The sequence below is a fragment of the Mixophyes fleayi genome, chromosome 4 (genome assembly GCF_038048845.1).
Source record: "Mixophyes fleayi isolate aMixFle1 chromosome 4, aMixFle1.hap1, whole genome shotgun sequence".
NCBI lineage: Eukaryota > Metazoa > Chordata > Amphibia > Anura > Limnodynastidae > Mixophyes > Mixophyes fleayi.
Genome location: NC_134405.1, coordinates 119781146 through 119808845, shown reverse-complemented (window position 1 = coordinate 119808845; position 27700 = coordinate 119781146). Strand labels below are relative to the sequence as shown.

Genomic DNA, 27700 nt, shown 5'->3' with positions numbered 1-27700 from the left:
TGGATCACATTTTATGACCAACTTATGTAGAAATCCAGTTAATTCCAAGGGGTTCATATACTTTGTTCTTGCCACTGTAGGTAATGTCTGAAAACATTAAAATATTTAACCTACTGACATCCTCCATCACCCAAAAGACAGGAAGGTTAAGGAGGTTAAACTATGTAATTTTCACAACAGTTGAATATGTCTGTATGTTAACACTACAATGGTCACAAAAGCCACCAATCTTGTGGTAACAATTACTACAGTGTCAGCGTTTGCTGTCTGGGGCTGCATAGTCTCTCAGAGGGGGCAGCACTGTGTTTTATATACTGAAAATAAAACCAGTTATCTAGCTTTATTAGTTTAAAATATAGCTTGGAATCTGGGACACAACTTCACAGGAATGTGACAGTGACGTCACCTGCTTCCAAATGGAGTAAACCGTTTAGAGTTAGTATTTTAACAGAGAAGGAAAGGCAAGATAGTTCGCCCTACACAACAACGTGAATATTTTCTGTTGCCTTATTTCCTTGTTAATTTACATTTTTAACTCCTGTCTTTCTAGTGGTTGGAGAGAAAGAGAAGGCAAACAATGCAGTCAATGTACGGACAAGAGACAACAAGGTGCATGGAGAGGTGTCTATAGCTTTGGCTTTAGAAAAACTCTCAAATCTGAAGAAGTCGTACAGTAAAAATGCAGAAGAAGAATTCTGAAGTTTAAACAGCAAAAAAAAATGGTTAATTTTCATAAACGCTAAGCTTAATACTGTTGCCACTGTGAATTGCCAATTAATAAAACTTTGGTAATTAAAGTGAGATGTTTTAATTACTCCTTCCTAATTCTGTTGCAAAAAATGTATTGAAACACATTTGGCCTTTACAGTATTTGGTGTACAAATATTTGATTTCCATTCATAGCACGTAATCTTTTTAAGCTTGATGGGGGTAATTTCTATTTTTCTATTGTTAGGAGGCTTGCATTGATAAGGAACAGATTCCCATAATGAGAAAACAGGCATGATCTGGATGGTTAGTTTGGTCAATTGTCCGGTATACAGGATCTGGATACATATGCAGTGAGACCAACCAGTGTGCTCCCACTTTTATCATTTCATCTAAACCAGCTCCTATTCTATATTCTACTGCTCTTCTCCCTTCTTATAGCAGCATTTAGTTATAGAATAACAAAGGTTAATACAGGGAGCTATAACAGCAATAAAGTCTAGGGTATGTTCATGCTCTATGCAGCCTGAGCCACTTTCATTGTTTTTACACCTCTAGATAACCATTTCTATTAGTGTAATGTACACTATAAGGTTACATATGGTGACGTTAATCATTATGAGATCCACCAACAAGTTCCACTTTTGTGTCACTAAAATGTATGCTACAACTGCTTTATTGAGCCTTTGCTGTATTGAATGGAGGCTCTAGTGCTAATTTCATTGTGAGCTGCACACTTGACATCTGTGAGTGAGGGCTTCACACTTACAGACCATCACAATTGGACATTGTATTATTGTCATTAAAATTTGGTTCTGTGCATTATATGCAGGTTATCGCAAAGGGTTTTGGTGCGTTGTTTATTGGTCACTATTGTATAGTGTCCATCAGATTGGGGCTCTGTGAATTGTATTTTGGTCACCAGAATGGGGCTCTGAAATTTTTACTAGTCACCACACTGAGACAGTGCTGTAACTAGACATTGTAGTGCCTGGGCGAGAGAGGGCATCGGCGCCCCCCATCTTAGTGGGAGTGATATTTGTCGAGTGGGTGTGGCCAACCTAATGTGGGGGGGTGTCTAGCACCTTTGCTTCTATGTGCCTCTCTAGTTGTTGCACCTGGTCCTGGTCAGGAGTACGAGGGTAAGCCGCTCTAGAGAGGTGTTCCAAAAAATTGCATAAAAATAATATAGCAATCCCAGACAATGTAGCCTTTTCATATACATATTACTCTCACAATCCCAAGCAAAATGTACAAACAACACTCTTGGCAGAATGAAAGGAATTGGTATATTTTGAGAGATACAACTGATTTGATGGCAAAATCAGCCATATTTTTCTGCATATTAAAAATATGTTGTAAAATTGGATTTTTTTTTTTTCCATGCGATAATAGGTAACAGACACCACTTAAACAGGTGACTGTGTTTTCATTCCGGTTTCTTGTCCATGTGAAGATGTGCGCTCTCTGATTTTAAAGATGTCCTAACAAAAATAAATAAAATAACTCTCTGTATTCTTTTTTAAATGTTGAAATCTATAAATTGCAGAGGCGGAGAGATGCTTGGTAGTATAGGGAGAGGAAACAGTAGCAGAAAGAAGGAAGTAATGCCACTGTATAGGTCATTAGTACGGCCTCATCTGGAATACTGTGTTCAGTTCTGGAGACCATATCTCCAAAAGGATATAAATACATTAGAGACTGTACAAAGAAGGGCAACTAAAATGGTGCATGGCCTACAGCACAAAACTTACCTGGAAAGACTCAAAGATATTAATATGTATAGTTTGGGGCAAAGAAGGGAACGGGGGGACATGATAGAAACATTCAAATATATCAAGGGTTTGAACAAGATACAGGAGGGAAACTTTCAAAGGAAGAGAAGTACTAGAACACGAGGACATGCACTGACACTGGAGGGAAGTAGGATCAAAGGAAATTTGAGGAAAATTTACATCACAGAAAGGGTAGTAGATAAGTGGAATAGGCTCCCATCAGAGGTGGTAGAGGCTAATACAGAAGAGCAATTTCTACATGCTCGGGATAGACATAAGAATATCCTTAAAAAGAAATTATAATTAAATAGGTTTGGAGGTTACCATAGGTTAAAAAATGGGCAGACTGAATGGGCCAAGTGGTTCTTATCTGCCGTCAAATTCTATGTTTCTATGGAGAGATGATAGCACGGTGTAGGATATTAAATGATTTGGTTTGCCGCGACTATAAAAGAGGCATGTGGGGAAAATGCACAGACTGTATTATTAAAGTGGCTTTTATTTGTTTTCCAGATTTTGCATATGTGACTGAGGACAATATATTGCTTCATATTTACCTTTTTAGCTTCTCTTCTATACTGCTGTATTCTTCTTCATTATCCTTCTGTGTTCTGAAGCCAGTCATTTTCTACCTTCCCGGTCCAGCCGCTACTGTGCTGTAGCTCCTGGCTCTTCTCGACTGCTCTAAATCCACTAGCAGCGTTGTGAGGTCAGATGCTGTGGGGACAAAGGGCAGAGTTCACAAGCAAGGAGGAGCCGGGGTGCTGGTAACTATTTTGGAAGCGCTGGGACGCCAGGCATCCAGCGCCGGTAATCTGTAGTCTGTAGTCACAGAGGCAAGTAGCAGGCAGCCGCTACACCCACTTAGCACCGCCCACACCGTCCTAGTTATGGCTCTGCTCCACAGTACTGAAATCAACAAAACCTCGCCAACTCTCCACATTACAGCACCTGGCTATATAACCTCACCTTGCACCAGTACAACCCATGTCCCCACCCTGCCCCAATGCAGCCTTGTCCCCACACTACACCAATGCCAGCCCTATCCTCATACTACACCAATGCCAACACTGGCCCCACACTTCACCAATGCCACCCCCCTACCCACACTACACTAATGTCACCTTCTCTACCAACACTACACCAATAACAGCCCTGACTCCACACTACACCAATGTCAGCCATAATGCTACATGCAAGGGGGAGAGGAGGGGAGACAAAGGCTTTCACTTGCATAGGGGTGAAGAGGGGAGGGAGGACAGAAACTGTCACACACAAAGGGGAGGGGAGGGACAGAGGCTGACTGACACACAGAGGGAAAAGGGAAAGAGGCTCTCGCAAGCAGAAAAGGAGATGGGAGTATACAGAAGCTGTCACACTCGGGGATTTGTTGAAAAGACAGAAAATGTATGTGTGGACATAGATCCGCAGACTTTCGTAAAGCCCCTCCGGACACCGTGAATCACAGGTATGCCGAAGCTATCGCACAGAGATATTCAGGGTCGGACTGGGCCACCAGGGGACCGGCTTATCCCCCTGTAGGCCCCGAACCTGATCGCCCCCCTCTTTGTTGGTGACGGGAGCAGAATTATTTTTTTTAAAAAAAAAAAGAATACTCACGTGACCACGGCGCTCCCCAACTCCTCTCTGCTCCGTTCGCACTGAATGTCGGGCGTGACGTCATCACGCCCGACGTTCACTGAGGAGCGCCACAGACAGGAGTCGGGAAGAAGAGAAGAAAGAAGCTGATAGAAAAGGTAAGTAAAGGAACGGAAGCAAGGGGGGGGCAGAGTGAAGGGGGAGCATGGCAGCAGAGTGAAGGGGGAGCATGGCAGCAGAGTGAAGGGGGAGCATGGCAGCAGAGTGAAGGGGGAGCATGGCAGCAGAGTGAAGGGAGAGCATGGCAGCTGAGTGAAGGGGGAGCATGGCAGCAGAGTGAAGGGGGAGCATGGCAGCAGAGTGAAGGGGGAGCATGGCAGCAGAGTGAAAAGGAAGCATGGCAGCAGAGTGTGAAAAGGGGCAAAGAAAGCATGGCAGAGTGTGAAGGGGGGCCAGAACAGCATGGCAGAGTGTGAATGGGGGCCAAAGAGTATGGCACAGGGTGATGAAGGGGGGGCAAAAGCAGTATGGAGGGCGCAGTGTGATCATAAGGAGGCACAGCATGGTGATGAAGGGGCGCAGTAATGTGTGTGTGATGGCACAGCGGGCTTGTGGCAATGTAATGTGTGTGTGGTAGGTGGTGGCTAAATAATGGGTGCTATTTTGTTTGTAGGGTGAAGGTGGGGCAATTTAATTTTATAGTGGGGACTATTAATTTAAGATGGGGTGGTTTGGGGGCTATTAATTGAATGTGGGGCTGAGTTTGAGGAGTGTGAGGTCTATTTATTAAATGTGAATATGAATTATTTTATGGCAGTGGCTGTTGCGGGAAATAGATATATTTATTATACGTAAATGCGATTAATTTATTGCAGGGGTTGTCTGGAGAGAGAGGGAAATAGGTTTATTAAATGAGAATACTATTACTTTAATGTTGGGGCTGGAGGAAGGCCTAAGTATTAATTGTGGGTCCAATTGATTTAACGCCGGGGCTGGTTGGAATTTGATAAATGTACCCATTATTCTTTCCAAATAGGGCCCTCAACATTCCAGGATCCAGACAAGCCGCAACTAAAGAAACCAGCAGCCACAGGTGGTAAAAGTGACAAGAACAGGTAGGACAGTCTGTCAAATGTTCTGAGTCTAGTGCAGGCTTGGCTAATATGTGGCATTCCAGGTGTTGTGAAACTACAAGTTCCAGCATACCCTTCCAGCAATAAGCTGCTATATATTGGCAAAGCATGCTGGGGCTTGTAGTTTCACAGCACCTGGAGTATCACAGGTTAGCCAAGCCTGGTCTAGTGGAACAATCCTGATTTTTGGTGACTGTTCTGCCCAATCTAAGAGGCAGGTCAAGACTGTGTACTCTTTATATACACACTGCATTCTTTATATACTACACTATGGTGCTAGCTGTCCTTCGTGGACTGACCCCTCCCATCTAGTGTCTGGCCTCGCCTCTATGATGGCTGGCCACAGCCCCTCTAGTGGGCTCCTAGCGTTGCAGTCCCCCAGTGGGCCCTTCATGCCCCAGTCCGATACACTGCAGATATGGGGTGAGTCTGAGGGGAGAGAAAATGTCCCAGGCAGAGGATAGCAGAGAGAGAGAGGCTCACATACTTAGTGTCGATGCGTGAAATCTCCAAAGTCCAGCCTTTATAGAGCATGGGTTTCCCGGCAGCCTGCTGTCACAGAGCCTGGCACAGAGGCAAGTAGCGGGCGGCTACTGCGCACCCTTGGGCTTGCACCCCGGGCGACAGCACCGCCCTCACATGCCTAGTTACGGCTCTGCACTGAAGCTCTTTACATTGTATACTGTCCATCAGAATGAATATGCTGTCAGATGTGTCTGATTGTATTCAATTATAAGGCTTTGAAATTGCAATCTTTGAGAAATTTAACTCACTCTGTAACCACATCTACAAGTTTGTAGGACATGTCCATATTCTCAAAACTTCAGTTATTTTAGTTATTTTCTTTTTTGGACTTCCTTTGAGGACACTTATAGTTTGGGAAGCACTGTGTATATACGTATGTATACACAATACTGTGAAAAAGTTTTAGGCAGGTGTGGAAAAATGCTACAATGTAAGAATGCTTTCAAAAATAGAAGTGTTAATAGTTCATTTTTTATCAATTAACAAAATGCAATGTGAATGAACAGAAGAGAAATCTAAATCAAATCAATATTTGGTGTGACCACCCTTCAAAACAACATCAGTGCATCAATTCTTCTAGATACAATTGCACACAATTTTAGAATGAACTCAGCCGGGAGGTTGTTCCAAACATCTTGGAAAACTAACCACAGATCTTCTGTGGATGTAGCCTTGCTCAAATCATTCTGTCTCTTCATTTAATCCTAGACCGACTTGTTGATGTTCAGATTAGGGCTCTGTGGGGGCCATATTATCACTTCCAGGACTCCTTGTTCTTCTTTACACTGAAGTTAGTTCTTAATGACATTGGCTCTGTGTTCAGGGTCCTTCTCATGCTGCAGAATAAATTTGGAAACACCACCACCTCCCTGATGGTATTGCATGATGGTTAAGTTCTGACCTGTATTTCTCAGCATTGAAGACACCATTAATCCTGACCAAATCCCAAACTCCATTTGCTGATAGAAAAGCCCCAAACTTGCAAGGAACTTCCACCATGCTTGACTGTTGCCTGCAGACACTCATTGTACCACTCTCCTGCCCTTCGGCGAACAAACTGCCTTTTGTTATAGCTAAATATTTCAATTTTCATATTTTGACTGACCAGTTCAGAGTACCTGCTGCCATTTTTCTGTACCCCATTTCCTATGCTTTCGTGCATAGTTGAGTCGCTTGGCATTGTTTCCACGTCAAATGTAGGGTCTTTTGCTGCAATTCTTATCTTATTTGGGATGTGGATTAATGAATTCATATATATATATACATATATATATATATATATATATATATATATATATATATATATATATAATTCTTTTTTAAAGATTTCTTTCTTTTTTTTTCTTGAATGTAATATTTTTATTAAACAATATTTTTTATTATAAGCATTTTATACATACAAAAATCATGACATCAATCACAAGTTTTACAATGTTGTAAGGGTAATAAATGTATAGCTTAAACATTAGAAGTTTAAATAAAACCTTTGTATGAGACTGATAATTAATGATACAATTGAATCAGATATTCATTGAGACTAATAAACAGCTTAATATGGGTGTCATTGTGCTCATAAAATAAATAGCATTTCTCGGCTTACTCATTAGCTTTTCTTTAAACAGTTTTATAGGAGGAGAGTCCCGGTGTGTCCAGGTGTGCAGTATAGTTTTCCGTGCTACCGCACTGATGGCTAATAACAATATTCTACTGCCCATACTGATTTTTTGGGGGAAAATAGCAAATATAGCCCATTCAGGGGTGAAGGGGTTTTAATTAACCAAATCTCTCAATACAATAGTTCAGACTTGTAGCCAAAAACTCCTGACCAGAGGGCATTGCCATAAACAATTAAATAAATCTGCACCATCTACACCACATCTATCACATCGGGCATGGGTGATAAGTCCCATATGTTGCCTACTTTGAGGAGAGAGATAAGAACCGTGGAAAATATTTAAAAACATTTCTACATAGATGCTGGATGGGAGAAGTTTACAAGATAATTCCAAAGCCCGCAATAATTGTTTAAGTGAAAAAATGGGGGGAAAAACAACCACCTACCCAATCCCACATCGGATGAGGAAAGATCTATAGGAGTGCGTAAATTGCTATAATATAGAGAAATAGCTTTAGTTTTAGCATTTGGGGAATTCAAAAGCCTATCCACCGGATTATTCCAGTATAATTCGGAAAATGTTCTAAGCACAAAACTTACATAATGCTGAGCTTGAAAAAATGTCAATGGAAAAGCTTCAACATTAGCAAATTTGGATACCGCTTCAGTAAATGTTAAAGGACGTCTGTCCGTCTTGTGTATCAGGCAATCAATCGTTCCCCCACCCTCCAAATGGAGAAGGGATAGGTCGCCGCACCATCCTGAAAGTCAGGATTCCTCAAGAATGGTAGATGAACAGATTTATACCTATTCAGACCAGCCTTGTAGAAAATAATGTGCCAAATCTTCCTTGTAGTCCATAACAAGATCACGCATTTCCTGAGTGATCTCCTGGTCATGCAAATGTATGAAACTGACCAAGTCCAAGCCATCTAGTGATTCACTCTTCAGAAACGTGGTGGTGTATATATCACTACTCTAAAACCAATCCCTGCGATATGGAAATAGTGAAGCATGATTATAAGTTTTAATATCGGGGAAATTAATCCCTCCATTTGATTTATTTTGCTGCAATTTAATCACGCCAATGTGTGATTTCTTGCCTGCCCAAATAAACTTCCTGACTAAACTATTAATTTGTGTGATCTCTTTTTGAGAAAGCAGAATAGGGAGTGTCTGCAGGTAGTAGAGCAATTTCGGAAACACAACCATCTTAATGACATGTGCTTTTCCTGTAAACTACAGCATCAGATTTCTCCACCCCTTTAAATCCTTTTCCATTTCCTTTATACAAGTGGAAATATTAAGAGGGTACAAATGAGAGAATGTAACATTTTTACATTTTTTAAGCAAAGGAATTGCTGTGCCACCCTAGAAGCTCCCCGACCTAGTGAAGTGAGCCCAAAGATTCTCTGGAACAGGCTTCCCTGCTTCACTATATGACGAATTACAAACGTAATCCATCTGGGTGGGGTACATTGTCACGAACGCCCAGTCTGTCTCAGATACAGCAATCTGAACAGCTAGCCCTGACTGGCGTCACCTTAGTCACTTAGCGATGAATGCACCTTTTCTGCCACCACAAAGGATTTACTATGGTGTCTTTACATTCGCCAAAACCACTTATTAATGTTTCACACTTAAATCACATACATATGGTTCCCTGGGACTCGTAAGTTCACAAAGAATCACGGAAAATATGCTAGATTAAATGTACTTTAATTCGAAAAAACATTTCCAGGCCTTATTAACAAAAAGTTAATAACAAAACACACAATAAATTGCACAAATAAGTTTCAGAAAATAAAATAGGAAATAAAACTACTTACTAGTTAAGACTTGGGGCTAGATTTACTAAGCTGCGGGTTTGAAAAAGTGGGGATGTTGCCTATAGCAACCAATCAGATTCTAGCTTTCATTTATTTAGTGCATTCTACAAAATGATAGTTAGAATCTGATTGGTTGCTATAGGCAACATCCCCACTTTTTCAAACCCGCAGCTTAGTAAATCTAGCCCCTGGTGTGTGTAAGGGAACACAATTAAGAAAAATGGGACATCTTGATAGACTCCTTCATGAAAATGCACACATTATTGTCTAGGGCAGAAGATTTAAAACCTTTTTCCACATAGCTATCTCCCCCCCTCCCCTTTGGAGTTTAGCTGTCAATAAGGACAGATTGATCTCCCAAATGTCACATAGCTTTCGAAGTGAGCTAGGAATGTCCTGAGATCTGGAATATTCACAGGGCCTCAGTTCTCACCTCTGCTCGTTCGGCTTGGCTGGTCAGGTCCACATACCAAAAAAACTCCTAAGAGATGCTTATCTATCTCTTTCTGGCTAATATCAAAAGATTATTGACACTTGCATAGGTTAGACCCATGTCATGTAACATAGCACATGCTGAGATTACATTACAAGGTTACATTCTACATACAATATACATTGTCATTCCTGATTATTAAGGGAGAATAACAATAATACATGATCGTCACATATGTGATCGCGAAGACGGAAAGGCTGACACTAGTTACACCGATATGGTAATCACGACTGAGCTCATTACCGACTGTCAGCAAATTTGACATGTTAAAATAGTGACATACAATAACTGTGCAAAACGCACATACCGATAGTGAGGTGTCCGTGACTTGTAAGGGCGACAGGTACATTCAAGCTATGAAAGGGGCAATGTGCGGACCTGTCCGCAGTATAATGTAGAAGGCTTCAGAAAAAAACATTATACAGCAGGCGTGTGTTTGCATTGCCCCCTTAATAGCATGAATGGAGCTGTCGCCTCTACAAGTCACTATTGTAATTTTTTAATGTGTCTAATTTGCTGATAGTCGGAAATGAGCTCAGTCATGATTACTATATCTGTGTAACTAGTGTCAGGATTTCAGTCTTCACTTTGCTGACTACCACCGAATCCATCTAACAATAGCAATTCAAGAGGTTGGCCAGTAATTCTTGTGTGCATCATAGAGAATTAAAGATCCTCAGTCCTAAACACATAAGTACGTAAAATTCTGACAACATCCAGAAAACAAAGAGAGTCCTTGTTTTCTGAAGATCTACTCTTGGTCAGAGCCGGAATGACAATGTCCTGATTAATGTAGATTGGAAGGAAGGTTTGGTCCAAAGAACCGTCCTATCCTCATGAAAAACTAGAAGAGGAAACTCTCAGTACAAGGGTGCTAGCTCTGAAACTCTCCTAGCTATAGAAATGGCCAAAAAGAAGACAGGTATTCTATGTAAGGAATTTTAAACCAGCAGAGTCCAAGGGTTCAAAGGAAAATGCTGCAAAGCATTGAACACCAAGTTTAGATCCCAAGGAGCCACTGGTGGAACATAAGGAAATTGTACATGAAGTACACCCTGCAAGAACGTCTGCAAGTCAGTCATCAGAGCCAGTCATCTTTGAAAGGAGACCAAAAGAGCTGATACCTGAACCTTAAGAGAGCTAAGGCGCAATCCGCCATCCAGCTCCTCCTGTAAGAAGAGAAGTAACCAAGGCAAACAAAAAGAAGAGGTAGGGAACCCCTTACTTTCACATCAGGCAATATATGTCCTTCAGACTCTATGATAATTTTTGGCTGAAACTGGCATTTGAGCCCAAAGCATGGTTTTCATCACATGCTCATACAATCCTTTCACTCGAAGGATCATTGCTTCAACAGCCACTCCGTTAAAGTCAGACGTTCTAAACCGTGATGTAGAAACAGTCCTTGACTTACCAGGTGCGGTCTAAGCGTATATGCCATGACTAACCCACTGCCACAATGAAGGGAACGTCGGTGTACCAGGCAATTCAAGGTCAATCTGGAGCCACCAGAATGACCGGAACGCCCCCTCTCTTCACCTTCTTCAAGACCCTTGTAAGCATGGCTACTGGAGGGAACAAGTAAACCAGGTGCAACTGCCAGGGAACAGACATGGTGTCTACCAAAAATTCCCTAGAATTTCTTGCCCTGGAGCAGAAAAGATCCACCTTGTGGTTCAACTGAGACACCATCATGTCAATGTACGGTTGACCCCACCTGTCCACAATATCATGAAACCTCTGGATGCAGAGACCAGGGTGAAGGTCTGCCTGCTCAGAAAATCAGCCTCCCAATTCAACCCTGGGATGAAGCATGTTTTTCGGCCCGTTAAAATATCACGCTTGTCTCTCGCATTGCTAGAGGATTCCTGGTGCCACTCTGATCCAACTGTTTCCCCATTGCCCTGCGCTACAGCAAATGTTTCACACTACCAGAGCGCGGAACACTGATCACAGTTCAAACACACTGGAAGCTTGGATTCCTCTAAGGTCCAAAAACCATGATAGCGGGTGTGAAGACTAACAGCTCCAAGATCCAATCCCAGATTGAGAATGAGCGACCCTTGCAGAGATTGTCCTTCTTCAGTCACCAAAGTAGCGACTGACATACCCATGGGAAATACGAAACACCTGATTGAAAAGGTTCAAGTGAGATCTGTTCCAGCTGAAACTCCCTCAAATGAAAATGGGCAAACTTGACTGTTTCAAAAGTCAATACCACCTTGCCCTGAATCTTCATACAGAAGTGGCGCAAAGTTTGGCTGACAGCCAAGAGAGACCTTACCATCGTTTGTAAGGCCTGAATCTTGTCTGGTGGTAAGAACACTTTCTGTTTGTGGGTGTCGAAGAGGAGACCCAAAAAGATTATCCATTGGGACGGAGGCAATTTGGACTTTTTGAGATTTAGAATCCAACCGTGGAACTACAGAGTAAGCCATGTCATCGGTACATGGTACCGAAGAACCATTAATGACTCCAACTTGATGAGAAGATTGTACAGGTAAGGGACGAACGTTACTCCCTTGGACCACAAAATGCTGCCATGACTACCATGATATTGGTGAAGACCTGTGGGTCCATGGCGAGACCAAAAGGAAAAGCCCTTAACAGCAAACCAGAGAAAGGACTGATGGCCTTCCCAGATGAGAACATGTAAATATGCATCATTGATGTCCAGAGCCACCAAGAACTCACCCTGTTCCATTCTGTGAATTGCCGACTTCAAGGATTCCATTTTGAATTTTGGCACCCACAACTGGGTGTTCAAAGATTTGAAGTTCAGGATCAGCCTGAACCCATATTAAACTAGGCTAATATATACATATCCAATGTGCCTCAGTCTCCCATTTGTATGGGAAACCTTTAACCTAATTTGTTTTCACACAATTCAGATTGCTCATGTCCCCAAATTAATAATATGTGTTAATAGGTTTCCCATACTGTTTCCCTTTATTTGGCACCCAACATGAAGTATGGAAGAGATCTTGTGACATGAGAATATGTATACCAAAAGGAAAAGAAAAAGGCAGGTGACTGAGGGGCACTCAGAACAATGGATGAGTGTATTCATTTAAATAAAATTCAATTTTATTGATATGCATTAAAATTTATTTGATAATTCATCCCATACCCAAAAGCTGGCGAAATATTAAAACCAAAAACAAAAATAAAAATGGATAAAATTGCAGATCCACTGCAAACTTAGCTCGGTGGTCCTATATTGGTTAATAGGTTCTAAATAGAAAGTATCGCTAATGTAGGTTAATATATAGATGTATTGGTAACAAGGAAAATGATATATAAGTTTCCTTTCTAAGGGTTCCCTTGTAGCAAATAAATCTCCTATATTGTCTCCAATGATGCATTAGGTCTCTAACAAGATGTCTGTGTAATTGAGAGAAACCCCTAGTGGTGACTTATAAATAGCTATCTAATGAGCTATAGGGTTAATATATCTCTGAGAGAGTATGATATATGTACATAAATTGTTTTAAGGAGTTGCGTGGACACCCTAATATAAGAACGCTAAGTAGACCAATATGAATCTCCCTAAATAAATGCCCTCTATTTCTGTGAAGAGAAATCTCTAATTCATGGGGTAGGGGAGATGGTCTAAGCGTTTCTTAAACAATTTTAGGTAACAAGGAAAATGGTATATAAGTTTCCTTTCTAAGGGTTCCCTAGTAGCAAATGAATCTCCTATATTGTCTCCAATGATAAATTATATCTCTAACAAGATATCTATGTAATTGAGAGGAACCCCTAGTGGTGACTTATACATAGCTATCTAATGAGCTATAGGGTTAATATATCTCTGAGAGAGTGTGATATATGGACATAGAGTCAATACAAGGAGTTGCGTGGACACCCAGATATGAGAGCGCTAAATAAACCAATATAAGTCTCCCTAAATACCCTCTATTTCTTGTGAAGAGAAATCCCTTTATCATGGGGTAGGGGAGATGGTCTTAGCGTTTCCTACTAAATTAGCAAGATAACAAGTGAAGTCCAAAGATAAAACATAAATAAGGAGAAGGATCCATTAGTAAACACAATATTGTTCCAGATGATCAGCTAATACTATTGGGGTATATCTAACAGTAATAGTCATATATACTTTATTCATCTACAATCCTCCCCGTTATAATGGGGGATAAATTGTGATTCACATTCATCAAAGTGGAAATGTACTCATATATATATGAGTGAAGGGTTATATATCAGATGTGATTATTGAATCAATAAATATGTAGCTATGTATAGCTATGATGCAGGATTATAAATATAAAGGATATCAATGTAAAAATTAACGGTGGTAAGTCATAATACTGTGTTTCTTTATATATGATGCGATGGGTATATATATTTTTTACCCATATGACATCGTGTTAAATCATTATAACATAAAAATTGGACCAGTGAAAGAGGAAGAAAGAATCAAAAAATTTTTATGGTGATCCATAATGATCACATGTAAAAGGTGAAAGGTAAGTATTATTAATGTATTAAAGTAAGGATGGCATAATCAATGCTGGGAAGACCTGAAACAGGAAAATAACATTGAAAGTGACTTTTAAACACAAACAATGGGATACGTGCAAAAATATAGTGATATACAGTGTTGTAAGGGGTATAAACCCATAAAAATGTGAATAGAGAGGACCTATTCCAAATACTACCTGTCATAAATCAAATATGCAAAAACTATTAATTATAGAAAGGCAGAATAACTGTTATAGTCATTCAATCCATTTGGAAACATACAACCCATCCCAAAAATTTTTTTAGTCTCTTTCCTCAATAGTTGTGATTGTAAATCACCTCCCCTTAAATTTAAAGTAGTTTTCTCCATAGCAAAGGCTTTTATGTGTTTTGGATCGCAATTATGATGATTCATAAAGTGTTTGGCTACAGTTGTCAATTTCTTAAAGTTCTTCTGGTCTTTCAAAGCATTTTTGATATTGCCAATGTGTTCCAGGAGACGTTTCTTAAACGGACGACTTGTCATCCCTATGTATTTTAATCCACAGGGACAGGTTAGACAATAGATGACTCCATGGGAGTTACAATTTAAAAATTCAGTAATATGCCAAATCTTCCCATATTTGTCTGTATATTGTTTTGTTGGAATAGTAAATTGACAAGCCTTACACGTACCACAATTAAAGAAACCTTTCGGTCTGTTATCTTCTCTTTTTGGGGGTTGTAAATGGCTTTGAACCAATTTATCTCTTACATTTTTGGATCTCCTCCAACTAAAAGCAATATTTTCATCCAGCTCTTTCTTAAGGTCTTCGTCAGATAGTAGTATGTGCCAATGCTTTTGAAATATGGTTGCTAAATCACGCCATTCTGCACAAAAAGTACCTACTATTCTGACTGGAGCTTTGTCCTTAGTTGGATTCAGAGATGGATAGATAAGAGTATGTCTATCTCTCTGATCTGCTGAAATTTTGGCTTTCTGGATGATTTTATTTCCATAGTCTCTCTTCTTTAGGCGATTAGTAAGTTCTGCCGATCTAGTTTGATATGTTTTGGTGTCTGAACAATTACGTCTCATGCGCAAAAATTCCCCTTTCGGAACACCCTTAAGGACTGGTGGAAAATGGGCACTTGAGTGATGGAGAATACTATTTGTAGATGTGGGTTTTCTGAAGATGTCAGTCTCAAGGGAGCCATTTGAATTCTTATAGATAGTAAGATCTAAAAAATTAATAGTAGTGTGATTGATTTCCGATGTTAATTTTAGGTTGAGATTATTAATATTTAGAATTCTTGTAAATTCCTCGAAGAGGTCTTTCGCCCCCTCCCACAAGATAAAAACATCATCGATATATCTCAACCATAATATAATGTGTTTGGTGAAGTTCTCATATCTTTCACTAAAAACCACCTCTCTCTCCCACCAGTCTAAAAAAAGACCAGCATAAGTAGGGGCACAACATGTCCCCATAGCCGTGCCCCTCACCTGTAAATAAAATCTATCATCAAAAACAAAATAGTTTTTAGTGAGAATAAAACGTAATAATGCCAGAAGAAAATTACTGAAATCCGTTTGTCTATCCATTTCTAAGAAATATCTGACTGCAGCCAGACCCTGATTATGATCAATATTCGTATATAACGATTCAACATCGTATGATGCTAGCCATGTATCTTCATTTGTCACAATGTCTTGAATCTTGGACAATACATTCAAAGTGTCCCTCGTATATGAGGGTAGGCTGAACACAAACTTACGTAGATATGAGTCTACATAAACACTCGCGTTCTTGGTGAGTCCTCCAATCCCGGAGACTATAGGCCTCCCTGGGGGATTGCGTTCACATTTATGTATCTTTGGCAGGATATATAACGTAGGTGTCTTTGGATTTTCAACACAAAGATACTCATAATCCTGTCTAGATATAATACCCTCACATGAGAATATTACAGATTAATACCGCTTTCATACTGCCGCCCCGGCAATATCCCGGGTTTTTCAAGCCAGGTTTTTGCCGGTGCTCGGAGCGTCCCAGCTCAGAAACACCATTCATACTGCACCTCGGACCCGGGAATTTCCCGGGTTGACCCCATTCATACTGCACAAGTCTGTGCCCTGGCAATTTGTGGGAGTCATCACCAGAGCAGTTTTCATTGGCTGAAAAATGGTGATGTCATTGAAAGGGCAGTGAAATAAAAGCAATTTTCTCCAACAAACTCCGATTCTGCTTCAGCTTGATCTGCACTCCACCATCCACCATTTCTCCTAAACTCCTTCTCGAATCTTCCACGGGCTCCCACCGATGACATCATCCTCCAGAGACAGGCAGACAGTCAATCAGCTTGTTTTTTGTGCAATCCGGGTTGAAAAACCCAAGTTGCACCATTCATAGTGCAGGCAACCCGGGTCCGACCCGGGAATTACCCCTCGATAAATCTCGGGTTGAAGACTCGGGTTTTTAGACCCGGGATTTTTGACTTGTACCATTCATACTGCACGAAGACCCGGGTCGTTTGAGCTCGCCCCGGCAAAAACCCGGGATTTTGGTGCAGTATGAATGGGGTATAAATGGGTTTCCTGTGTTTAAATGAAAATTGGGATCCCCCAAATCCTGGCTCCCTGGCACTTGAGAGGCATTTCTGCCCCCCAGGTGATGGGCAGCTTCATTGCCAAGAGTAGCTACCAGACATTTTAAAAGAAAATCATTCTATGTAAATTAAGTCATTGGGGTTTAGGTTAGGGTTTGGAAAGATCAAACTAGCTGACACAAACTCTCACCTCCAAGAAAACCCCCATTATTTGTAAAACCCACAATATAAACAAAAGAAAACTTAGCCAAATTGTAAATTAAACCCTGACCCTAAAAACTTAATTTAAAAACAGTGATTTTCTTTTAAAATAAAAGGAGTGAGACTGTCTGTCTCTTGAGAGATTGAAATGTCTGTCAGATTTGAAGGGATTCAGTTTTTTTGGAGGGGGGTGCATACGAGTGGGAGGGGGTGTACAAGATATGACAATTTTTATTATTATTATTATTATTATTATTATTATTTTAACTAAAGTTTTGATTGAGGAAAGAAATTGACTAAGGTGGTGTGGAGAAGGAATCAATCAAAATGAATAGATAAAAGGTGTAAGTACAGATATAGATGTGTAAATACATCATCATTTAAGAGAGTATAATTTTAACACAGTCGTGAATTTTTCTTGGATGCAGAAAGCTTAGGAGACTGTTAGTAGGAGATAGCCGGCCACTGGCTGCCATCACTTGGAAGTTACAAATACATGTTATAGAGAAGTGAGGGGCCTCAGGATGGGCGTCAAAAACAAAAGCATTGGTAGAAAAGTCGAGGGAATCTCTGTCCAGTTCAAAATAGGAAGAGGGTGCAAGAGAAGCTCATAATGAAAGGGTTCGGGGTCCAGAAGTATGAGGACAATGGTGTCCATGTGGCATACCATACAGAAAGTGATATGCTCCATTTTATAAGTGTGTCAGTTTTGCTGATTGACAATCTAATGTGTAGGGAGATCTGTGTGTTTTCAATGCGAGGCGATTAGATGTTTGATGGCATTTAATTTAAGCCTGATTAATTTCTGTGGAAAATGCCAATTTTCATGTAATACCTTTGTTTAATTCAAAATGATGTTTCCAACCTTTGATTACACTTAACTGACAATTGTATTTAAATTTACTGCATATTATTTGTGTAATTCGAATTTTTAAAATGTATCCTAAAGTCAAAATAGCAACATCAGGAAGCAAATTAATTATGCAGGGGGCTGAAAATAGCGGGCTGCATGATGCCATATTCTGACAAAAATCCATTGTCCTGGTGAATGATATTTAAAATTTAGCACCACCAGTAGTTGTCATATTATGTTTATATCCAGTAATATCTTATTTTACTCATTTATATTTATTATTATTACCAACAGTCCAACTGTCACTGACAAGGTCACATGGTAACAGACACTGGCCACTAGGTAGTAAGAAATAAGTGGGCGTAGCTCGCAGCCCAGAGCGAGGCTTGGAACGCTTATTTCCGGCTGCTGGTGGCTCCGTCATGCAGCGGAGGGTGAGCTATAGGGACAAACATGGCGGCTCTGGTGTTATTGAAACGGATCTTTAGTGTTGTGATGTTTCTGTCGCAGCTGTACGTTTTCTCCGGGCGCGGTAAGTGGCCAATGTAGGCTTTGGTTAAGGTTGCTCTGCTTGTTAAGTCACTGGAATAGGCTCTAGTAGGTGTTTCATAAACCTAATTTAGAAATGACTGCACATCCGTATGGCTTCAGTTCCTATTGACCAGTGTGTGCACCTATCCTGTGTTCCAGTTTCTTAAAAGCGCACTTTCTCAGGTAGCAGATACATTTCAACTCCAGTGAGTTATAATGATTTGATCTTAGAGTTTTATAAAATAAAATTGTGATGGGGACATTGGAATACATGTGAATATCAATAAACAATCATGGACCCAATTCAATCTAACCATATGCAGTAACCAATAGCGATCAGATTAGATTCTGTAATTTTCTAGTGCCGTTTAGAAAACTAAAACAAATTTGTCATAGGGAATCCATAGCATAGATACAAACCGGTCTATGGCTTTCCCAGGACAGAGCTCTCTTATCCTGATTGTTATTGGTGGTAGTCATTAAAATGATGCCCATGTCGCCGATACCAGATACGCCGACAGGAATACACCACACCAAAGGTGTATTCCCGGCACACTGGTAATACTGACGGCTTTAAACAGTGACCGTAAACCATGTTGACGAATGAAGAAGACGCAGGTAAGTATGACATCACTTTCATGTCGCACAATATGTTTGCTGTTATTAACCTTGTATTTTAAGGAAATGTTGCCTGTACAATGTTATTTAGAAAGTCTAATACATTGTACGGGTGGCGCCTCCTTAAAATACCAGGTTAAGAACAGCAAACATTCTTCTTTATTCGTCGCTATGGTTTCCGGTCACTGTTTAAAGCTGTCGGTATTACCAGCGTGCCGGGGAATACACTTTCGGTGTATTCCTGTCGGCGTATCTGGTATCGGCGACATGGGCATCGTACCCCACCCATTGGTATAGCTACCTCACAGCACTGGGGTCATGGGTTTGATTCCATCCAGGACCGTATTTGTGTGGAGTTTGTATGTTTACGTAAATTTCCTCCAAGTGCTCTGGTTATCTCACATAACATACTGGTAAATTAATTGGCTTCTGGCAAAATTGACTCTTGTTTGTGTGGTAGGGAATTAAGATGGTAAGTTCCAATAGGGTAGGAACTAATATAGATGAATTAATATTCTCTGTAAATTGCACATAAATGATGATCAATACTCGGTTTGTTTGAACTGCAAATAAAACAATGTCCATTTTTATTTTCTAGGATCTTTGAGTTTTGAGCACTCTCACGCAGTAGCACAGGCCCTAAAAGACCAGTCTCCCTCTTCCACAATTCTTCCAAGCTTCAAAGCAGCTGGTAAATATTGGTTTGTCCACAATGCTAGGATTTATATCTTCAATATGTTTATATAGCAAAACTTAGTCATACGAAACTAATATTAAATCTTAATAGTAAAGGCTGCTGTAAGCAGGGCCGGTGCGAGCCTCCATGGCGCCCTAGGCATTTTTACAAAATCAGCGCCCTCCTCCCTCCGCCCTTCTCCCCCCTCCCCCGTCACCCCGTCTTTCCTTACCTCACCACCGCCGCCTCTCTGCTCCGTCTCCTCCCCTCCACTCACTGACACTAGTGAGTGGAGGAGAGGAGACGGAGCAGAGAGGCGGCGGTGGTGAGCAATAGCCTCTTCCCCCCTCCCCCGTGCATCTGAATGCTGTGCGGCGGCCGTGACAGGTATGGTCAGCGGTCGCCGCACAGTTTTAAAGTAATTTTCATTCTGGAGGGCGCCCTCCAGAGCCTGGCGCCCTAGGCAAGTGCCTAACCTTGCCTAATGGGAGCGCCGGGCCTGGCTGTAAGGCACATATTTGGCCAAATTACATGGTTTCTGACTACATCAGGCAGGTCTGAAAGTTGGTTGGTCAGCATTTGAGTGCAGTACAACCTAGACTGAATGTAGCATAATGTAACAGCTGTTGGTCCCACTGCAGGATACTGTACTTGTCCAACTTTTCTATTTCTATTCATTACATTTTTACTGTATCATTTTTTTATGCCCAATATGTAGAAATAATCTGTGTATTGCAGGTAATTCACCGGGGTCCCTTATGGCTGTAGTGGCCACTTGCTGGGAAGTGACATTGGCACTCTTTCGGCCTGTTTGAAACCAGTCAAGTTGTGACAATAGTGCAGCAGGCATTTGTTACAGCCATCATGGACCTCAGGATATATGCAAAAAAGCATAAGCTAGTCTAAGTTTGTTTTGTTAACTCCTTTTAAGTTTTAAGTGGAGTTCTCTTTTAAATCAGTTTAAACATAAAATTACTTTTGCACACCTTGAAACATCGTTTCTTTTTTTTTTATAATGGAGTTGCATTCAGTCTGGGTTGATTAATCATTGACCTACTGATCTTTTTTTATTGTAGAACTCACAGCCACACCCCATTATCTATCCAAATGTCCAAGCAATGGACTTTGCAGCAAATTACCTGCGGCGTGTATGACATGTGCTACAAATTACTCTTGTATGTATGGGAAACCTGTCACATATGACTGTAAAGCCAAACCTCAGGTCATGTGCTTGGTAAGTAATAAAACACTAATCGCATATTCTCTCATGTCTTCAAAACATAAATTAAAAAAAAATCATGGGAAATCTTAAGGACGATTTCCTTATGTTTTTAGCATGTGTGCAAAATATCATGTCATATGAATCTGGTAGCTGTGTAAGAAATTGTGTAGAGTAATATTCTCAAGATATACACGAGTCACTTAATTCTTAACAACCAAACTTATAACACTCTATTTTTTTGAACACCCTCACCTTGTCTCATCACTATCATTTCCTTTCCTGTAAGATTAAGTTACCGGTGAAGTGACCCATTTGTATCACGGAGTGTGTTATAACAAAATTCTGTGGTAAAGATCATAGAGGTGCGAGCAATAAAGAGCACATTTTTCCTTACCAAAATTGACTGTAATATGCGCATAAATATAATATAGCCATGAGGTTAATACGGAATCTCACGGCCAATTGTGTCTCCTCCTAAGAATATATTCTCTCCTGTATGAAGAGGTCAACCAAAAAAGCCCCCCGCCCCCCCATTTTTCCCATTACAGTATTATTTTTCCTGTATACTGTGTGGGTAGTGTGTACTTTGCTGAAGTAGACCATTTGTGAAAGTAATTTATGCATGGCTTACTTGCTAGTACTTCTGCCTCACAGCACTGGGATCATGAGTTTGTTTCCCGACCATGGCCTTATTTGTGTGGAGTTTGTATATTCTCCATGTGTTTGCGTGGGTTTCCTCTCACACTCCTAAAACATTCTACTAGGTTAATTGGTTGCTATCAAAATTGACCCTATTCCCTCTGTGTGTGTGTGTTTGGGAATTTTGACTGTAAGCTTCAATGGGGCAGGGACTGATGTGAGTGAGTTCTCTGTACAGCGCTGTGGAATTAGTGGTGCTATATAAATAGCTGATGATGATATCAATGCAGCTGTTCTAGTAATAATGTCAATCTAAGGTAAAATAGGCCCAGCTAAACATGTCCAAAGGGTCCAGCTCTTCATTCAGCAATTTTGAGTGTAATTGAAGGACTGCTGTATACGGGTGGATACCTCATCTTTCTTCTCTCTGATTTTGCTATGTTGTTTTCTGTTTTGTTTTTTTTGAACACAGGATGACAATCATCAACGACAGGAACAGTTTACTATCAATATAACATGTCAGTTTTGCTGGCAGCTTCCCCCATCTGAATATGAGTGTAGTAAATCTAATTCCAGCATTTGCATGACAGTTTCTTGCCCGCGACAGCGCTACAATGCCAGCTGCACTGTAAAGGATCACGTTCACTGTTTGGGTACGTTACTCCAGCAATGTGATAACATTATCTTACATTGGAAGCTGTTCTAATTGGTCACTGACTACTCTAGTAGACCAAGTTCAATGGTAAACATTCAATAATGTATCTCATGTTAAAATGAAAATTATAATAACTGCAACTGACATACTTTCACATTGTATAGATAATGTCTTTTAACAACATATATCATTGTACAATTTCCCATACTCTATAAAGGCTACTTTCCCTTCTGATTTCTAATTCAGCCCTGGCTTAGAACCTGTAGTGTGAAATAGGTTATTAATAGGGTATGGGTGGCTGGATACATTAAAGGTTTTTAACGAAGGTAGATTATGCCTTTGAATGTGTTAATGCCTTTTTAATATGTTTTCTGTAACTTCTCAATGTAGTCCTGTAAATCTAAGTTGAGGAGTTCTGAATAACTTTGAGCTGATCACAGAATGTTCAGGTCCAGTGCATTAAGATGGTGTCATATTTTTTGTAGGTAATCGTGTATTTCCTAAGATGCTGTATTGTAACTGGACAGGGGGCTACAAGTGGTCCACAGCTCTTGCTCTGAGGTAATGATTGCGTTATGTTATTCTTTACATGTTCCTGAAATAGTATTGCTACTTATTATTAAATCCTTTTCTCCCACAGTGCATTGGGGACACACTTTCACCATAGGGATAGAAAATCCAAACAGGACGTTGGCAATATAATTTCAAAAGAATTGATTTCATACTACAGCTTTAGTTTCAGAGAAGGAGATAATGAAATGAAAACAAGTAGGACACTAAATTTGGTACGGCATTAAGAGAGTAAAAGTGGGAAAAAAAAAACCTTTTTATTTTACCATGCTGCATTGATGGACACAGGCTCTTGGGGATGTTATGTGATCTGTCCCACCAACAGTTAAGGTGGTCTGTTGTGCTGTATACCGGCCTGTATACCGTTTCTTGTGAAGCTAGTCTGGACAGAGAACAGTGTGATCCTATAAAAGTTTTGTGTGTGTGTATATATAGAGATATAGGGGCACATTTATCAACACTCACAAAATATTTTTTATAGTTTTCAATCCTTATCGCATTGATAAGGATTGAATTATTTCTCATATTTATTTAAAAAAAGCAACACAGGAACAGCAGTTCCAAAAAACTGCTGTTCCTGTGAAGTGGAAAACATACTTACCACTCCATCTTCGTTCCTGAAGCATCATGCGATGAATGGGGCTCCTCTTCTGACTCCAGTGCGCATGCGCCGAGTGAATCTCTCAGGCATGCGCACAGACATCTCCGTTCTGTAGTTGCAAAGAGCGAGCTGTGAGTGACAGGAAGGGATCACATGTTAGCCCCATAGATAGATAGCACTGCATAACATGCTAATAGAGGTGTCATATTTGCATCTAGTAAAGGACCTACTGGGTATCAATTAAGATGAAATGTGAATATCAGACTATTTTTATAATTTATTTTTAGAACAAGATTCGGTGTGCTAATAGGAAATCAATAGATACTTTTTTGTTTGAAGTAGGTGCACTTTAAACCCATAATTTGCAAAGTATTTTCAAGTTATTCGCTACTTTCAAGGTTTCTCTAAAACTGGATTCTAGATTTCATGCATATTTATAAAGAGCAGGAAAAACTCACCTGCCTGGAAACTTTACAGCTATCCCGAAAGGGTACTCATTGGTTAGTTATGAACAATCAATTTATTTGGTGAAGGCGCCTTGAAACTGATGGATGGCTTATCTACAGCTTATAGGAAAGATTGCTGAACATCCACACAGAACAGATCTATTGTGAAAATACCTGCTCAATCCATAACTATGAGTTATAAATTATAATGTTCTGTATAATATTTGTTAAGGATGAGACAGGAGGTGCTTCCCCAAGAAAAAAAGAAAAAGTTCTTTTGATGGGGGAACTCTAAGTTCGCACTAGTATTTTAAAATCATTAAATGCTTTTTTTTGTTAAAAGAAGTTATTGAACTTCGATATTATTTATCATAAACAGCGAAATATTAAAATATAGAAAGGAAAATTGTGAAAAAAGATACTAAAGTAGTGAGTTAAAATATAGAGACTTCCACAATATAATGAGATTGTGTTTATAGGGCAGACACAACAACTGTACCTCCTATCATTTAGTCTCAAGATATTATTGGATTTAAATCATATATCTATCTCTTAGGGAGCATGTAGTTATTATCCTTGAGAATACAGATCTTCCAGTCATTCAGCCAGTCATTTATTATAATAGTAGTAGATTCTACTCAAACATGTAATACTATTCTTTTTTTGATATAAGCAGAGTAAAGACCCTTCTCTATTATTACTCTAACCTATAAACAGAAACAGAATCTCATTATATTGTGGAAGGCCCAATATTTTAACTCACTTTTTTAGTATCACATTAATATTATTTTTTTTTTTTTTTAAGATATTTAAATATTTTGCTGTTCATCATATAAATGCTGTTGACGTTCAATAAATTATTTCAAGAAATGAAATAAAGCATTTATTGATTTTAAAATACAAGTGTGAACTTGGTGCCCCCATCATAAGAGACTTTTTCTTTTTTTCTGTCATGGCTTATATGCAGGTTGTCGTAATTATATGAAAACTCTTCACCACAAGAAGAAAAACTGTTTATTACTTGTAGTGGATTTTATTTTGTTTTGGGACAAATAGAGCTCTCTTCTAGTAATATATTGGAATCAATTATTTTGTTTGAATTCTGTAAGGAAAAAGTATTAGAAACAATCTAAGGGGGAAGTTTGTTATCTAACTCATACCCCATTCATACTGCACCAAAAACCTGGGTTTTTGCAGGGGCACGCTGAAAAACCTGGGTCTTGGTGCAGTATGAATAGTCCAACCCCAAAATCCCGGGTCTAAAATCCCGGGATTTAGACCCGGGATTTTGCGAGGGGTAATTCCCGGGTTGGACCCCGCTCGCCTGCAAAAAAAAAGTTAATGTAAAAAAAAAAAGATTTTAATTAATAAAAAATACATAACAAATGTTTACTTACCTTATTTTCAGCCAGCGGTGTCTCTGGTGCGTTGCTGGCTGTCAGGGGGACCTCTGGGTACTAAAATGATGTAATTTCTAATGGACTAGAAATTACATGATTTTAGTACCCAGAGGTCCCCCTGACAGCCGGCAACGCACCGGAGACACCGCTGGCTGAAAATAAGGTGAGTAAACATTTGTTATGTATTTTTTATTAATTTAAATCTTTTTTTTTTTTACACTTTTTTTTTTTTTTGTAAAACCCGGGTCGGGCAGGTGCAGTATGAATCCGCCCGACCTGGGAATCTTCTTATCTATACTGCCCTGTGCCCCGGCAATATCCCGGGTTAACAACCCGGGATATTGCCGGGGCGGCAGTATGAAAGTGGTATAAATGTTCAGCTCCTACTAAGAGGAGTTATACCAGTGATGTATGTGTCCCAATGCTATATTAGAACTAATACTACTTAAAACAGACATTACAATATTAAAAACCTAGTGTCACTTTTATATTTTAACTATTTATGTTCATAGTGAAATCCATACTTTACTATTGCCTACACAAGTAAACCCTACCTCTAGTAAAGATTGTATGTTTGTGTATTTCTTTTGGTGCTTTTTCATTTAAACAGAGAGATCCTGTGCTCTTGTAAATACTCAGTAATACCCAACAAAACCAGTCATTTAGCCACAGTTAGATTCCACTTGACTCTCGGCTGGACTCATTCTGGTGCCTAGTTTACTGTGCAGAGCACATTATGGTAGCTAGTATACAACACAGATCACATTCTATTGGCTAGTATAAAAGCCCAAATTAGTGGAATAAGCTGGACCCAATGTACTCACTATTCCCACATAACTCTCTGCAGAGACATAGCCAGGGATGTTATTGGTTATTAGCACAGTTTCTTACAACCTGTATCTTGCTTGCCCTGTACTTAACTCCAATCATATTCCAGAGTTTATAGAAGGATGTAAAATAAAAGTCTGAGCCATTTATACCACTGGCTGATAGAAAGTCACAAGTACGATGACAAGACCCATGCCTGAGCCTCTCCAGGTTAAAGGATTACCACTGCAGCTTTTGTAATTTGCCTATTGCTGGCACATAGCTCTGCCAATCTCTATTTAAGGCATTTATTTATACAAATATTTGCTGAAATGATTTGGTATTTATTGCATCTCAGATGTGTGTTCTAATATTCTGAATGAATCAAGGGGCATTACCTTGAATTGTATGCACAGGATTGCACCCTCAATTAAAAAGATATATTAAACAAAATACTTTCTAGAGGGAACAGCTGGCTGATCATAATGGGAGATGCAGTTTGGTATCTGTTGTAGTGTCTGTTATACACTTGTTGTTTTGTGTTTTCTATTATGCACTTTATAGAGTTGAGATGTAGCCACATTTACTTACTACAAGTCATGTACTGATTTGATGTCATTTTTAACACCATTGCATTGTGTTTTGTAGCATCACCCTTGGAGGGTTTGGAGCTGATCGTTTTTACTTGGGCCAGTGGCGTGAAGGACTAGGAAAACTATTCAGCTTCGGAGGCCTAGGAATTTGGACTCTAATAGATGTATTTTTAATCTGCGTTGGATATGTAGGGCCTGCTGATGGTTCTCTTTATATTTAATCCATTTGCCCCAAAAAAAGAACAAGCCTTAGCTTTTCTGAACATTTAAGCTTCAGTTTGTTTTGTTTGTATATTTTATGTAATGTACGGTATCTGTACTTATTACGCCTTTTCATTAAGGTTAACTTTGATCAAGAAACTTATCACTTATTGCAACTTTTGTTATTTTCCATCTCTTGTTATTTCTATGAAAAAGACATTACACTTTGTATAGATAAGTTATATCCGTTTTGTTAAATAATAAAATGTTTTGCTTTTCTGGGTCTGACCGGTTTGTGTGCTTAGCTGACATTACTTTACCTACCAAGACTAGAAACTGCCAACATTACAAGATTGCTTTGAAGTGATGGTGGTAAATTATTGTCATTGGTAACTTTTTGATTAGTTGACCGTGACGTCAGTGAGGCATGCATTCGGTTTTTCATGTTAAATGATGCTTCTGTTACTCAGTTTGGTTCATCACACAAAGGCACTGCCTCCACCTCTGTGATAGGAGCACTTTAAGATTCTTCACTGTCTGTCATTCTATTCAAATAACCACTAAATAGCTCAACTGTAAATATGTACTATACAATTTAAAATAAATGACAAGCAAAATAATTTTTCAGAAGCCTCTATCTCCGAACTGAAACCTGAAATGCAAGCCAAATGGTTTGTGGAACATATTTGTTCCTTTAGTTATATATTTAACAAATGGCATGTAATACTCCATGCTAATAATGCACAGCAAGTTTGTTTAAATCTTTCAACAGAAGTTTAAACAAGTTGGAAAGTTTAAGTTATGGCAGCAAGGTCACCTCCTATTCCATTAGAAAATGTAACTTGTTTTCCAATGTTGGGTGCTTAGTAAAATGGGATGTGGAGCCAACGGGTCCACTTTGGAGTTTCGTTATCCTGTCTTCACTGTGGACCAGCTTGT

General features: G+C 39.6%; 2 protein-coding genes across 2 annotated transcripts in view; both read left to right on the top strand.

Moving 5' to 3' along the window:
* The window catches only part of LOC142151958 (threonine--tRNA ligase 2, cytoplasmic-like), a 40044-nt gene extending 39247 nt beyond the window's left edge, over positions 1-797 (top strand). Inside the window, exon 19 of the mRNA XM_075208091.1 lies at positions 551-797. Coding sequence (XP_075064192.1) covers positions 551-699 — 149 coding nt within the window. The 3' untranslated portion in view covers positions 700-797. The remainder of the gene's footprint in view (positions 1-550) is intronic.
* Positions 798-18196: 17399 nt separating this feature from the next.
* TM2D3 (TM2 domain containing 3) lies at positions 18197-27044 on the top strand. The gene is made up of 6 exons (XM_075208089.1): positions 18197-18334; positions 19550-19642; positions 20704-20861; positions 21961-22141; positions 22629-22704; positions 26616-27044. The coding sequence occupies exons 1-6, from the start codon at positions 18256-18258 to the stop codon at positions 26779-26781; spliced, it is 753 nt and encodes a 250-aa protein (XP_075064190.1). The 5' UTR covers positions 18197-18255; the 3' UTR covers positions 26782-27044.
* Positions 27045-27700: the final 656 nt, after the last annotated feature.